The following is a 14,431-nucleotide window of genomic DNA, read 5'->3' on the forward strand; positions in this document are numbered from 1 at the left end:
AAGAAAACAACAAATATCATAAATTATGTTTATAAATCCCTTTAATGAAATATCAAGACATCCATGCTACTTCGAACATTTCAAGCAAATATAACATCTGAAAATTAGAGCGATATCTCGCAAATGAAATGAAATGGAATGTTGCAATTATTGTCATTCCAATAAATAGCATTATCGTGAGCAACAAGTTCCAGACAATGTTCGGTTCCGTTGAAATTGTTAGGCTCTCCTTTGTCAAAATTAGTAAAACCTTCTACATTTGAGCCTGTACCATTCCAATAAAACGTCCCCTCTGATCCCAAATCTGTACCAGACGACCAAAATGTTATCACGGTGTTTCCTCCTTCAATACAATAAAATAATTAAGATATACTTTTTGAGAGATTAAACTTACCAATGAGTTCATAGAGTGCCTTGTTTTCAGCTTCAGTTTCAATGCTAGCAAGCTTCATGCCTTTACCTTCGCAATACTGGCGGGCCTCTTCCCAAATCAACTGGAATGGAAAATATAATTATAATCTATACTATATTAATAATTTTTTAAACTGTTTTTATACCTTATTCGTGCTCACGTAGTACTTTGAGTCTGATTTAAGTGTGGGGGGTCTTCTATAAATAATTTCTTCTTCACCTATAAAATCAAAACATTTTTTATGCTTATTAATAACTTCAAAAAGCCCGTTGGCTCCCATTGTTAAGCCATTCTTTACAGTGTCAAGGCAACAGGAGATATTTGAGCATTTTAGGGGTTTATTTCTGGCTGCCCAATGTCAGAGATGGCAAAAGGTGGATATTAGTTAAGTGACTCGAAATTCTTTCTAGCGGTTTTAGGGTTAAATTTTTGGCGTTAGAATAAAAGGCCTCTGAAATTGTATTGCTTTCATATAAACACCAGTTAACAATTAAATTTTCCCCTGTCGCTGCTGATTTATCATATACAAATAATATAGAAATTGAAATTCAGTTATAGTCTTTGTTTAATAAAATAAATGTATGATATGATAAATGATGCTCACTTGAAACATCATAATTTCCTATGATTCCGGATCCGCAAATTCGTGGAAATGTTGGTCGAGCTCTGAAACAAAACAAATCGGTTCCTCCATCAGCTGCTGTTTAAGGTCTTAAAAAAATATTTGGAATTACCTTCTTTCCCACATTCCTCTGCGTAGATCTAGCCTGATCTCAATGGCCTTGATTCGGTCTTCAAAAATTTCTTTGTCTTTGCTCATCTGCAACGTTACTCTCTTCAGCTTTTCCTCCAGAACCTGTACCCGATCATCAAAAAGCGAAGAAGCTGACGCCGCTGATTGACTACTGTTGAATTTTGAGTTTTAGAAAAAATAATTTCTTCAAGCAAAAGAAACTTTGTACGAACTCTGCGTAGTTTGTGGTTGTGATCTGTTCCGTGGTGGAAGGAGTGGGCTCAGAACGTTCAGTAATTAACTCATCAAAGCGCGCGTCAGTCGGCAGATCATTTTCAGTGTTAATCTCCTGGAAAAGGTTGACATTAATAATAATAATAATCATCTTTACCTTGCAAAAATATTGGCACACTTGACACCTGCACAAAGCGGTCCCTTCTTGTTATGAAAAAGCTATTATTGTATCGTTCAGGAGTTATATATTTTTCTGATGTAAAAATTGATAGAAATCAATGGTTTTACACTTGGGGTGCTTGTAAGTTTTTTTTATTTAGTACGTGCTATCAAGCAATTCAAGCCCCTGCCAAAAACCATATATTATTAAAATTAAAAATTTCTTTTTCGGCGGGAAATATATTTTACTTCTATAAATCTGCCTCGTGTTTCTCCAATTCTATTGATCTTGCAATAAATAACATTATTTCAAAATTGCAAATGCCCTTAATTTCAATGGTGTTCAGCGGTTATTTTCGAATTTAAAGCAATGCCGCTGCGGTTTCAGACTCAATCCTGCTGCTGTGCATTCTTCACCTATTTTTTTTTCTTTAGATGTGGCCAAATCCAAAATCAATTCAGCCAATCGCTGTAGAAACATGAAAAAATAGTTATTATTGGAATAAAAAAATCTTAGCTGCGATGTTTCTACGGAAATTGGCTGCGCTGAATTTTGTTTTCAACACATCAAAAGAAATCATTTTAGGTGAATAATGCACATCAGCAGAATTGAGATTATACAATACATAAATTCGTCATGGTCCCGGTAAAATTGCGCAACGCTCAACAAACACCCAAATTTTCATTGTCGAATTGATTGTTGACCTTTTCATGCAACAAGGAAAGAAATTCGCGTTTGGTTGTTGGAAGTTGCGCAATTTTACCGGGACCAGGACGAATTATAGCAGTGCTGCACCAAGGCTCCGCCGTTTGTGCGTGATTGTTGAATTCTCTATTGTTGTTGTTCCGTTTGCGCGTGCATTGCTTCCATTTCATCATTATTGCTCTGTTGTCCAACGCAACGTTCGCAACGAAATCCGCCAAATGCAATTCAACCCGAATGCTCGGGTTAGTGTTAAAATAATTTAAAATTAAAGTATTTTTTGTACAGCTTTACTTTCATCTGCCTAAAAATTAGTAGAATGTTTCCAAGATAGAATAATTTTTGACAAAGCTGTCACGTCTTTTTCATATTAAAAACTCCGGCTTTGACTCGAAATTCTATAAATCTCATTTCAAAATAGTTTTGGCTTTTAAAAATTTTATGCAAACGAAAATGCAACTAAAACAAACGTACCTCTACTGAAAAGACAGCTGCAAATGACTGAGTTGCCAACGCCAGCAAAATCCAAATTTTTAAGTCCATGATGGAGAAGAGCTTTCCTTGGAGTAATCTAAGTGTTGCCGGAGGCCTCGCTTTATATAAAGTGAGTTGGTCATATCAATGACTACACTGGGTTAAAGGCGATCAAAGCTCAAAGTTTCTGAGATCATCTTTATCAATGGCTGTAAAAACAATGTTTAATGTTAAATTGATGCGAAAAAAATTAACAACACATGGAAAGAGTCACAGAAAAACAGATAAATTTATTAATGTCAAAGTTGAGTGACGAAATACATAATTGTATTTTCCTTGTTTAGTCCTCAGTGATCGCCAAAAACAACAATAATTCGTAACTTATTTGACAGTTTGATTATAAATGTACTACTATCGAAATTCCCATTAAAAATTGCTAATCAGAGAAGGGTCATTTACACTTTTTTCACATGAGTTTAAAATTAAATGGCTGACCCAAGCACCCAACCAATGAAATCACCACTTTTTATCAATTCACCTCTTTCTAGATGCGTAGCCCCCTGATTGTGGACAACTCGCGACATTCCGGCCAGCTAAAATATGAATAATCATATATTTGGCTCAACTCAATGTGGTTTTTAAAGAGTTTCAAGTTAAAATAATATTTTAAATTAATTTTTTTTCACTTGCCATCCAAATTCATGGTTAGTTTAGAATTTTAAAATTTCTAATTTAATTATTTGAAATGCTTAAAATGCTTTCCTTTTGTAAGAAGTGTGGGCAATTAAAAATCTACAGTATTATCCTACTTAAACTAGTTTCGGCTATTTTGGTTGCACCCCTAATTCATGAGCTTCCTGTCCCATCTAGGACCAGCAAGACTAACTGATTTATGACAATTACTAAAAAAATTAAAATCCGCATCAAACCATGAATGATGATGATAGTTGATATAGGTTTTTCCTCATAATTATATTTTATATTTATTTTTTTTTGCTCTTTTTATCCCTGTCCGAGGAGCGGGAAGGGCGCGCACTGCACTAGCACGAATGCTGAAGCCCGGGTCCCAAAAACACCGCACCAGGCCGCACAGGGACCCAGCCCACTGAAGGGCCACTTGCCTCCGCACAGGAAACGCTAGACATTCGTCCCGTAAAGCCAAATCACGCATGCCGGAAAGGTGCAAACCAGCAAGTAGCGAGACTTTATCACTGTTAAAAAAACCACACGGAGTAGAGCGAACAAAAAGTTTCCTTAATTAGTGGTGCAATTAGTATTTTGATAGTTGCATGTGGTTGAGGTTTGGTCGCTGATAAGAATGGGTCGAATGCTATATATAAAGTGAGCGCACGTATACTAGCTTGGATCACTTTGAAACATAATTAACTAATATAAGAGTCTTCGTTTGCTTGAGTTCAACTTCAACATGGAAATTATCATATTGCTCGTGGCTCTCCTTGGTTGTTCCAGTAGAGCCCTAGCTGCAATTCCCAACTCAGACCTTGCTTCTAATCAGGTAAATAATATTTTCTTTTTTGAATGATTTAAACGCAGAATATCAGACAAAAAATAATTTGCATTGCTAAAACTTTTGTCAAACACTCTTTGCCTGTATAGTGTTGAATCCTAAAAATCAGCTCTGAATAATGCGCAGTTCTGTAATTGCTCAGCTTGCCTTAATTTTTCAGGAGTTCGGAAACTTAAGTCCCACTTCAAACTGTGAGTAAGTATAACGATTGCTATTAAAGTTTTGATATTTTTTTTTTAATTTAATCACTTACATAAATCAAACCAATAGCGTCGCTGCATTGGGCGAGGCGCTGTGCGATAAAAGGATTGAGGTCGTGGAGGAAAAACTGAAAGGCATAGCAAAGTTGGTGAGCCAGAGTAAACAGCTTTGCGAATTTCAAATCAAAGCCCTTCGCGAGAGCGGAGAGCAGCAGAAACAAATCTGCGAATACAGGTAACGTCGAAAGGTGAATAGAATATGGAATTGATAACTTCCACGATATTTTTTTGTTCAAAGAATCAAAGAAGCAAATCAACAAATCAGCAATTTACAGAAATCCACACAACCTAAAAAAAGTAAGTAATATTATCATATTGCTTAAGTTGCTAGAATTGGATTTATATGTGTGCTATGCATGAAAAATCGAAAATAAGAGTCTATTAATTCTCACCTTAACAAAGGACCAAAATAATTTTTTTATATAAAAATTGGATCCTGATAAAAGTTTTCTACCCAGTCATAAAATAAATTTGACTGATCTGAAATGATAAATATCGTGTGCATTCATCATCATTTTTCCAGCGACTTACGGGAACAAAACCTATTTAAATTTACGAAATCTTAAATATTGTTTTTGCAAAATATTGTTGGGTTTCAGATCACGTTGGTGCAGCCGTTTCTGGAAAATTATCGGCACTTTATCCTGGATCAAGGTACTACGTTAGCACAGAGAAGGTAGAGAGTAACACATATCATCATGTATATATTAATTTTAACTCTCGATTTTTTCGCTTTGTTTTATTTTCAGTTGAATTGGTATTTGGCACGTAAGTTTTGCATCTCAAACGGCATGCAGCTGGCTAGCATTGAATCCAAGGCCGAGAGCGAAGCTTTAACTCCAGTCCTTCGTAAGTGTTTACAAACTTGCACCACTTTAATAATTCCCAGCATGAATACTGAACTTTTCTTTGAATTTCTAGTTCAGGCTGGAGGATTTTTCTGGCTCTCTGGCACCGACTTGGGATCTGAGGGGAAATTCTACTGGGATAATGGAACAGGAAAGGATGTTAAAGATTTCACCAACTGGGTTGGTACGCAGCCAGATAATCATCAAGGAAATGAACACTGCCTCCACGAAAAACCTGGTATAGGCTGGAATGATTATCCATGTGAAAATCAGGAAAAATTTATATGCGAGATCAATGACAGTTAGTTTTCTCTCTGTGAATCCAAACACATCGACGGCTTTTTACAGCTTTACCACGAAATTTCTTCTCTTATCCTTATATAACAAATAAAAATTATTCTGTTGATTGGTCGACGCAAGAACCGCATGTAACAGATATTTAATATAAACCATTGACTCATGCCATAACTAATAACTACTGTTTATTGTTTGTATTCCTTAGCCAACCGAAATAATAAATAATAATAATATTAAACAATATCTTTTGTCTTATTACATATTATCTTAAAAAATAAATTATTTTCAATTTTTGCATTCGATACTCATTCAAACATTTTCATTATAATATGTCAGATATTCACAAAACAGGATGAACCAATATGTAGTAAATAATTATTTATCAGCTTATTACAATAACCATTTCTTAGTGAGTGTTGGGCCAGACAATTGCTTTGGTGAAAGATACGTGTGAAAAATCTCCGTGAGATGCATGCAACAAACGAAATGAAGTAAAATGCTAACCATACAACCCGCGTGGACGCACTGTTCTGCGGCACAGCTTTCCTTCTGCAAGGTGAACACTTCGTCCATTTTGTTATGTGGAGGAAAAGAAATAATATACTCCTGTAGAAAAGAAAAAAATCGCATAGGGATTGTCAGTTTTTTTGTATGAAACAAAACAAAATCAAAGGTTCATCGTCATTGAACTTAATAAATATATTTATATCAGCGAAATGCTGTTTTATTTTTAATAGTATGCATGCCACTGTTGGGACAATTGCAACGTGTTAAAGAGGATTGATTCTGAAAAATCCTGGAATTTCCCGAATTTCCTTGTTGCCAATGCATGAACTGAACCCTTGAGATTCAGTTGAAGCCAAACTTGACCTAAGTTAGCACTGTAAATTTTTGAGAAAGTGGCTGCAAATTCAAATTTGGAGGATTGGAGAACTGTGTCCTTACTTTAAATCTGATTTTATTTCAAAATAAACAGTTTCCCTAAAAGTTTCCATCACAGCTTTCTTTCAGCCTAATTCTCTGCTGATGTTTTATTGGCTTTTTGAGGACTGAGCTAAACCAAAAAATGTACAAGAAAGTTTTATTATGTAAGAATCTAAAGCTCGGATTTTAGATTTAAAAAAAACAAAGTTGCAAATCTGGTGCATTTTTTATTACATCCCACGTCAAAACATCCGCTTTTCAATTATCATCACTTCACAATTCGTTAACACCTTCATAGCGTTTTTCATGAAATGTAGTCGACAATTTTAGGCTTTTTTAGAATGCAAAATAAACGGTTTCTTAGTCAATTTAGACGATTTTAGACTATTCAGTTTGTGAATATTGAAGAAAACAACATATTGGTGTTTATAAATCCCTTTAATGAAATATCAAGACATCCATGCTATTTCGAACATTTCAAGCAAATATGACATCTGAAAATTAGAGCGATTTCTCGCAAATGAATTGAAATGGAATGTTGCAATTATTGTCATTCCAATAAATAGCCCCATCGTGAGCAACAAGTTCCAGACAATGTTCGGTTCCGTTGAAATTACTAGGCTCTCCTTTGTCAAAATTAGTAAAGCCTTCTACTTTTGAGCCTGTGCCATTCCAATAAAACGTCCCCTCTGAGTCCAAATCTGTACCAGACACCCAGAATGTTCTCCAGGTTTCTCCTTCAAAACAATAAAATCATTAAAATATACTTTTCTGAGAGATTAAACTTACCAATGAGTTCATAGAGTGCCTTGTTTTCAGCTTCAGTTTCAATGCTAGCAAGCTTCATGCCTTTACCTTCGCAATACTGGCGGGCCTCTTCCCACCTCAACTGGAATTGGAAAATAGATAATCTATGCTGTTCATAATTTTTAAAACTGTTTTTAATACCTTATCCGTGCTCTTGTAGTACTTTGATCCATAATCGAGTGTGGGTAATGTCGTAGAAGTAATTGGTGCAACTGAAATCAGAAAATTTATTTATTAATAACTTTAATAAGCCTGTTGGCTCGCATTTTTAAGACATTCTTTACAGTGTTAAGGCAATGAGACATATATGAGCATTTTAGGGGTCTATTTCCGACTGCCTACTGTCAGAGATGGCAAAAGGTGGATTGTTTTTAAGTGATTGAAATGCTCAAGTTGCTCAACAGGCTAGTTATAGCATTTTATTTGAGCGGCTCTAGGGGCAAATGTCTGGCGTTTGAATAAAATACCTCTGAAATTGTAGGTATTTATTTTCAAAAAAACACTTGTTTGATTGTCCTGTCGCTGCTGATTTATCATGTACTAAAAAAATGTGGAAATTAAATTTCAGTTAATAGAGTGTTTCTTTAAAAAAATTAACGAATGAAACATGATAAAATTGAATAATTATCACTTAAATCACCATTAAATTGTGTGGATGTTTCGATAGAACGTTGACCTGCTTGTCTAACTCTGAAAACAAATCAATTTATCCATGAGATTATGTTAAATTTCTTAAAAATATTAGGAATAACCTGCTTTCGCACATTTGGCTGCGCAGACCTTCCCTCTCAATTAAGGCCTTGGTTCGGTTTTCATAAAATTCATTGTTCTTGCTCATCTGCAGCGTTACTCTCTTCAGTTTTTCCTTCAGTACCTCTACCCGTTTATCACAAAATGAAGTAGCCAACGCCAAGAATTGACTGTTGAATATTTGTTTTAGAAAATATATTTTCATCAAGAAAGAAACTATATAACGAACTCTGCGTAGTTTGTGATTGTGGTCTGTTCTGTGGTGGAGGAAGTGGACCCAGAACGTTTAGTAATTAACTCATCATAGCTTGCGTCAGTCGTCAGATCATCAGTGAGCACCTGGAAAAAGTCAATGTTTATAATATTGGCGTTAAAAAACTGTTTCTTGCTGATAGATAAGACTTTGGCCAATCAACTTTTAATTTTTCATAAATATTGGCACACATCCTTTGTTTGATATTAAAGAGTTTTAATATTATTGTTCCTATATTTTTCTAATATAAAAAGTGATAGAAATAAATGGTTGTACACTAGGGATGCTCTTAGAGTTTTTTTTTTTAATTTAGTATATGCTACAACGTGTTTGACATACATCAAGCATGAAGTCAGTTAATATCAAGCAATTTAAGTCACGCTGCCAAAAACCATATTAAAATTAATTATTTCTTTTGATGCGCTCAAACCCAAAATCGGTTTAGCCAATCGCCGCGAAATATTTTACTGGAATGAAAAAATCATTGCTGACGTTTCTATGGCAATTGGCCGGGGTGAATTTTGTTTTCAACTCATCAAAAGAAATTATTTGAAGTGAAGTATGCACATCAGCAGAATTGAGTTTTAAATCCCAGCGGAAGTCAACCAATAAGGGTTTTAGAAACTGGCGAATTGGATTTAATATTCTATAGCGTTTGTTTGTTTCAGGATCTATTGAGTTTAACATAAATATAATAGAGAGGTTGATTTTTTTGGAAATAATGAAACGTATGCATTTATTTTCTCTTCTTTCACTAGTCATGGAATTTAAGTCAAAAGGAACCGCAATAAATAAATATTTTTGAAAATTTTCCACTCAAGTCTCTCAGTCTTACTGAATTTTTCATCATAAAGACTTAATTTAAAACTGAAAAACAACCTTTAGAATTTTTAGTGAAGCTATCCAGACCGATAATTGAGAGGATTTGGCATTGTATATAGGCTATATAGCAAGTGGTTCGTTGAGTCTATTTCGTTTGTGAAATTTAGCAACAGTTTGCATGCAGTAATGAAATCACGAGGATTCAGGAACAGATCTGTGAGGAAATTTTATTTGTGTTTTTCATGCGTTTTTAGTGGATGGTGTATTGGATGCGCGGAAAGAGCGGATAGTAAAGACACAAGTTTCTCTTTAAACCTCAGTTGTAATTATCATCTTAGTTCGCATTTTTTTACCTTAAAACGGCGTTCTCTAACTGGTGGCGATGCGTAAGGGATGTCTTGGAAGGCAAAAATATTCTTTCCTGGGCGTGACGTCATTCTTTTTCCAATTAGAGCACCCTGTCCAATAGTGAGTGTGGGTACCAGGACGGCCCAACACGCCCCCACGGAGAGACAAATTGCCAAAAACACGGTTCGCATGGCTGTTGGCACGAAGCAGACTGACGAAAAGCGCGTGCCGGCTAGCTCTTATATCTGTTTTTCAATAGCGATAGCACCCCCTCTTAAGTACGCTAACTCGCTATAATCTTCGTTGTGGCGGTTTATTGAGACATTTAGGTATTGGCGAGATATGTTGAACTTCTTGGAATACATTTGGTTAATTTTAGGGTGATTATTTTTCTGTAATTAATATCTTAACCATCCTCTTTTATTATACAATCAGAAACGAAATATTTCTGCATGTAATTAGCTATTTTTTACGCCAATTTTTATAATGTTCATTGTATTAACCGTGCAAATGGGAAATTTTAATTAAATTTAGAGATTTTTTTGGTTTCAATACCAGTATAATGACTAGTATTTTTACTTGTATGTAAAATTCGAATTTTAGGTTAATTTTGAAATGCTTATATAATTTTCAAATGTTGTAATAAAAAAATAAGTAAAAGATATACAGCTATAACACATTATATCATAACTCAAGTTTTGTAATTTCAATGAAACAAAAGTTAGTTTATTGATCACAAGCGCTTTGCGCTTACGTCTGGGGGACGGGTGGTTTTTGACAGAAATGTTGGCAAAATGTTAAAGTCGAAAGTGTGGCGTTGGAATAATCGTGAAAAGTGACTCCGGGAAAGATCTCAGGGTGCGTTACCCTGAAAAAAAGTCGTCAGGGAGGGTCAGGTGGTAGGGCTTGTCGAGACGATTCGTTTAAGACGTCGTGACTTGAAATCCATCAACCCGTCGAATTATCGTGTTGCAACCTCCAAGTTGTGGAATGCAGTTGATGGCTGCTGGCATTGAATCCAAAAACGAAAGTGATGCCTTAATAGCTCAAGTAATTCTTACAATTAGTAACTGATCGCACTGTATAGATCTATTCCTTCTTCACTGAACCCTTCTTTTGATTTCCAGAAAATTCGGAGTATATTTCTGGCTCTCTGGCACCCATTTGGGATCCGAGGAAAAATTGTACATTTTAGGATGTGTGATGAGATTATGTTCATGATTTCCGTGAGCGCCTTATGGATGCCATGATAAATGCGCGGAAAGAGCTGATTGTATAAGGAAAAAGGAAAAACATTGCACGGTGACGAGCGATCATCGCGGCGGTATCCGCCGATCGCGATCCGCCGCGCTTTTCTCCGTCATTTCCTGCATTCGAGTAAGCATATAGCAACTGAGCCACTTCAATTTATCTTTCATCCTTCCCAACCATGTTGTATTCTGATGACAAATTAATTTATTAACCACCGCATGAAACAGAAACAATAAAAAAGTAGCACCATAATACAACATGAGGTTATTTCAAATGTCTTCCAATCTGTGAGAAATTTTTTATTAGCCTCCGACATTTAGTTTTTAATTCAGTCAGAGTTCGGAAACTTTTAAAGATTTTAATGATACTTATGCAACCTGCGCTGAAAATATGTTTTGCGGTACAGTATTTCTAATACTACAAGGCGTACAATGTGCTGATTGCGAGAGGTTTCATATAGATTTCTACGTGATTCGATAATTTAGAAGAAGAACAAAAAGTTTCGAGTAATTTATGCTTCAAGTTTCTTCCTGTTGAAGCATTTTAAAATGTATTTCTATGCAGAGAGAATTACTTATATTGTTCCTGTTATTGGTATTGTTTAATTCTCTGCTCATATGTTTATTTGCTTTTTGAGGACTGAGAAAATAAAAAGTTATTGGGTGAGAAACGTCAGCTCAAGCTCAGATTTTAGATTTTCAATAAAAACCAAGTTGTAGATATTATGTTGCATTTTTTATTACATCCTGTGTCGAAACGCCTGCATTTCAAATTAGCATCACTTGAAATATTTTCACACCTTATAGCTCGTTTTCGTTGACCTCGCAGATAAAACGGAAATTTAGCTGACATTGATGATCATTCCAAGCAAGATTATTAGATGGAAATTTCCAGAATTGAAGGCAGTGTTCTTTGCCTCCATGATTGTTTAGCGGTCCTTCGACGAAGTAAGTAAATCCGCTAATATCCAAACCCGTCCCAGTCCAATAGAACGTTCCCTCTGATCCCAAATCACTGCCAGAAAGCCAATAAGATTCTTTTGGGTTCTCTTTATCTGCAAATAAAAACCAAATTAATAGATAAATTTATTGATGTTCGCACGCACTTACCAATGACATCGAGAAGAGCGTTATTTTCGGCCTCTGTTTCGATACTGGCCAGTTCCATACCGTTTGATTTGCAAAATTTTCCTGCCAGATGCCAATTCAACTTTGAAACAAAAACGTGAACAAGTTTAATTAAAAATTTTGTAGAGCTGTGAGCTGTGTACCTTCTCCTTGCTGATGTAATACTTCGATCCTGGAAATAGTGGCATCAAATTACTTGCAACATGTTCGGAAACAGTTCGACCATCTGGAAAACACAGCCGTTTAAAGCACATGTTTGGCAACAAAAATCAGCAATTATGTATTTTAACCAGCCACCGGGATACCAGAAAGTTCTGGGCTAAAAAATAAGGTGGCAACAGTAAATTTTGAAATCATCACTGCATAACAACAGAAGTGTCGCGTCCTAAACTTTTACAGCCTCAAAACTCCCTGAAGTGCACGATTTTTGTTTTGCCCTATAGCTAAATGCTAATTTTTGGCAGCTATATTTTACATAACTATATTAACTTTAGCAATAAATTAATGGTTGTTACTTGCTTTATGTTGTGCAGACTCAAATTTTTTAATTACATTAACTACATATCTTTAGCAAGATGATAATAATTGTACTTACAAGTTCTATGTTGTGCGGTTTTCAGGGCATTGCTGATTTGTTGATTCGCTTCTTTGATTCTTCGGGCAAAAAATTATTGTTGAAACTAACAGTTCCACATTAAATTTACCATTCGAAGTTACCTGTATTCGCAGATTTGCTTCTGCTGCTCTCCGCTCTCGCGAAGTGCTTTGATTTGAAATTCACAAAGCTTCTGGTTCATCAACGTCGTTACGCCTTTCAGTTTTTCCTCCACGACCTCAACTTCTTTATCGCACAGCGCCTTGCCCAATGCAGCGACGCTATTTGTTTGATTGAAGGTGTGTAAATTCAAAAATAGTACACGTTATATACTTACTCACAGTTTGAAGTTGGACTTAAGATTCCGAACTCCTAAAAAAATTACGGAAAGTTGAGTAATAACAGAACTACGCATTTTTCAGGGCTGATTTTTAAGGATTGACTTGACTCTCATTCTGCGATCAGTGACCAAACCTCAACCGCGTGCAACTTCTCAAAATACATGTACCACTTGATTAAGGAAAAGTTAGTTGGCTCTACTTTATTTGGTTTTTTGAACATGATGTAATTGTAACTATGTAAAAATAGTAATAATAAAGAGATTCTACTCTAATCCAAATTTTTATATTTTAGCCTTGAATTTTATATTAATAATTGATCAGTTATTCACGCAGCTCCCAAACGGGAAAGGAACAAGGCCTATGCTAAAACACAATCACCCACTTTTCAAACTGTCTGTCTTGAAGTGGCTGAAGCAAATTTTTCCATAGCTCGGCGATCCAAAAAAAAGCTATTAGTAATTCGTATTTTAGATCTTGAAATAGGGTCTAGATTCGCCGAAACTGTTAGGTTTAATTAAATAACATTGAATTCATAAAAGAGGTTGAAGTCTTTAATTTAATTTCCACTATGCAGCAAACCTCGAGTAAAAATTTGTTCTCAAGAATTATGACAACCTTGTGCGTGTATTCAAGTAGTAATTAACTAAGCAATTAAATTTCACGCAGGTTATTGCGTTTATTTTAAAATGGCATACCAATATGTGGCGAGCGAACAACAATGACGATACATCCAATACAGGTTATTGGGTTCCATTCTAAGTTTCCATTCTCGACTGCATATTCATATGCAATATTAATATAGTACTCTTTTGCCGAAGCTGTCACGTCTTTTTTCGTATAAAAAATCCGACTCAAAGTTATAGAACTCCGTTTTAAAAATGATTTCAGTTTATTTTTTTTTTAAATTATCTGAACGAAAAATCTACAAAAACAAACGTACCTCAACCGGAGAGACAGCTGCAAATGATTGAGTTGCCAATGCAAACAAAATCAAAAATTTTTAAGTCCATGATGGAGAAGAGCTTTCCTTGAAGTAATCTAAGTGTTGCCGGAGGCCTCGCTTTATATAAAACGAGCAGTTCATATCAATGATTACACTGTGTTAAAGGCGATCAAAGCTCAAGAAGTCTCTGAGATTATCTTTGTCGATGGTTGTAAAAATAATTTTTAATGTTAAAATGATGGGGGAAAATAATTTAAAACGTACAACACAAGGAAAGAGTCACAGAAAAACCGATACATTTATATATATGTCAAAGTTGAGTGACGAAATACTTATTAATATTTTCCTTGATTAATGTTCAGCACTCACCAACAACAACAATTATTCATTACTTATTTGACAGTTGGAAAAATTATAAATGTATAATATAATTATATATTTCCCATAAAAAATGCAAATCCGAGAAAGTAAATTTACATTTTTGCTCACATGAGATTAAAATTAAATTTGGGTGACCTAAATTTCGAACCAATTAAATTATCGCTTTTTATCGGTTCGTCTCTTTCTTAATTGCAAACAACTCACGAAAACTCTGCGTCCCAATAAAATGGGCACACGGTCT

At 35.1% G+C, this 14,431-nt stretch overlaps 4 protein-coding genes across 7 annotated transcripts; 1 reads left to right on the forward strand and 3 right to left on the reverse strand.

The window, feature by feature from the left end:
* Positions 1 to 23: 23 nt before the first annotated feature.
* Positions 24 to 2,850, reverse strand: LOC135942678 (uncharacterized). 3 transcript variants are annotated; one of them, XM_065488937.1, is made up of 7 exons: positions 2,716 to 2,850; positions 1,379 to 1,491; positions 1,147 to 1,317; positions 1,017 to 1,078; positions 558 to 631; positions 395 to 494; positions 24 to 343 (listed from the first exon to the last, which is right to left on the reverse strand). In XM_065488937.1, the coding sequence occupies exons 1-7, from the start codon at positions 2,782 to 2,784 to the stop codon at positions 105 to 107; spliced, it is 828 nt and encodes a 275-aa protein (XP_065345009.1). In that variant the 5' UTR covers positions 2,785 to 2,850; the 3' UTR covers positions 24 to 104. The 3 variants fall into 3 exon arrangements, with proteins under 3 accessions (XP_065345009.1, XP_065345008.1, XP_065345007.1); XM_065488936.1 differs by having other exon boundaries at positions 1,147 to 1,314; positions 1,379 to 1,494; positions 2,716 to 2,849; XM_065488935.1 differs by having other exon boundaries at positions 1,379 to 1,494; positions 2,716 to 2,849.
* Positions 2,851 to 4,074: 1,224 nt separating this feature from the next.
* On the forward strand, positions 4,075 to 5,889 carry LOC135942460 (C-type lectin domain family 4 member K-like). Of its 2 annotated transcripts, none has more exons than XM_065488583.1 (7): positions 4,075 to 4,231; positions 4,404 to 4,438; positions 4,514 to 4,678; positions 4,742 to 4,800; positions 5,103 to 5,179; positions 5,253 to 5,352; positions 5,425 to 5,889. In XM_065488583.1, exons 1-7 carry the CDS (start codon positions 4,142 to 4,144, stop codon positions 5,655 to 5,657), a joined length of 759 nt encoding a protein of 252 aa, XP_065344655.1. In that variant the 5' UTR covers positions 4,075 to 4,141; the 3' UTR covers positions 5,658 to 5,889. The 2 variants fall into 2 exon arrangements, with proteins under 2 accessions (XP_065344655.1, XP_065344654.1); XM_065488582.1 differs by having other exon boundaries at positions 4,088 to 4,231; positions 4,386 to 4,438.
* A 1,106-nt stretch (positions 5,890 to 6,995) lies between these two features.
* LOC135943194 (lectin subunit alpha-like) lies at positions 6,996 to 9,733 on the reverse strand. Its single transcript, XM_065489646.1, has 7 exons — positions 9,558 to 9,733; positions 8,359 to 8,468; positions 8,132 to 8,299; positions 8,020 to 8,069; positions 7,521 to 7,591; positions 7,362 to 7,461; positions 6,996 to 7,309 (listed from the first exon to the last, which is right to left on the reverse strand). Exons 1-7 carry the CDS (start codon positions 9,639 to 9,641, stop codon positions 7,074 to 7,076), a joined length of 819 nt encoding a protein of 272 aa, XP_065345718.1. The 5' UTR covers positions 9,642 to 9,733; the 3' UTR covers positions 6,996 to 7,073.
* Positions 9,734 to 11,534: 1,801 nt separating this feature from the next.
* On the reverse strand, positions 11,535 to 13,909 carry LOC135943015 (C-type lectin 37Db-like). The gene is made up of 7 exons (XM_065489400.1): positions 13,807 to 13,909; positions 12,863 to 12,897; positions 12,648 to 12,806; positions 12,526 to 12,584; positions 12,074 to 12,156; positions 11,913 to 12,012; positions 11,535 to 11,857 (listed from the first exon to the last, which is right to left on the reverse strand). Exons 3-7 carry the CDS (start codon positions 12,725 to 12,727, stop codon positions 11,604 to 11,606), a joined length of 576 nt encoding a protein of 191 aa, XP_065345472.1. The 5' UTR covers positions 12,728 to 12,806; positions 12,863 to 12,897; positions 13,807 to 13,909; the 3' UTR covers positions 11,535 to 11,603.
* Positions 13,910 to 14,431: the final 522 nt, after the last annotated feature.

This window comes from Cloeon dipterum, chromosome 4 (genome assembly GCF_949628265.1).
Source record: "Cloeon dipterum chromosome 4, ieCloDipt1.1, whole genome shotgun sequence".
NCBI lineage: Eukaryota > Metazoa > Arthropoda > Insecta > Ephemeroptera > Baetidae > Cloeon > Cloeon dipterum.

Coding starts and splice junctions, on each gene's coding strand:
- LOC135943194 (XM_065489646.1), bottom strand. CDS start 9,641: ATGACGTCACGCCCAGGAAAGAATATTTTTGCCTTCCAAGACATCCCT. Junction 7,592..8,019: donor AACATCCACACAATTTAATG/GTGATTTAAGTG, acceptor TTCTGATTTCAG/TTGCACCAATTACTTCTACG. Junction 7,462..7,520: donor ACTACAAGAGCACGGATAAG/GTATTAAAAACA, acceptor TTCCAATTCCAG/TTGAGGTGGGAAGAGGCCCG.
- LOC135942678 (XM_065488935.1), bottom strand. CDS start 2,784: ATGGACTTAAAAATTTGGATTTTGCTGGCGTTGGCAACTCAGTCATTT. Junction 632..1,016: donor AGGAAATTATGATGTTTCAA/GTGAGCATCATT, acceptor TTGATTTTATAG/GTGAAGAAGAAATTATTTAT. Junction 344..394: donor GGCACTCTATGAACTCATTG/GTAAGTTTAATC, acceptor ATTGTATTGAAG/GAGGAAACACCGTGATAACA.
- LOC135943015 (XM_065489400.1), bottom strand. CDS start 12,727: ATGAACCAGAAGCTTTGTGAATTTCAAATCAAAGCACTTCGCGAGAGC. Junction 12,157..12,525: donor AACCGCACAACATAGAACTT/GTAAGTACAATT, acceptor TGTGTTTTCCAG/ATGGTCGAACTGTTTCCGAA. Junction 11,858..11,912: donor CGCTCTTCTCGATGTCATTG/GTAAGTGCGTGC, acceptor TTTTATTTGCAG/ATAAAGAGAACCCAAAAGAA.
- LOC135942460 (XM_065488582.1), top strand. CDS start 4,142: ATGGAAATTATCATATTGCTCGTGGCTCTCCTTGGTTGTTCCAGTAGA. Junction 4,232..4,385: donor CAGACCTTGCTTCTAATCAG/GTAAATAATATT, acceptor GTAATTGCTCAG/CTTGCCTTAATTTTTCAGGA. Junction 4,679..4,741: donor AAACAAATCTGCGAATACAG/GTAACGTCGAAA, acceptor TTTTGTTCAAAG/AATCAAAGAAGCAAATCAAC.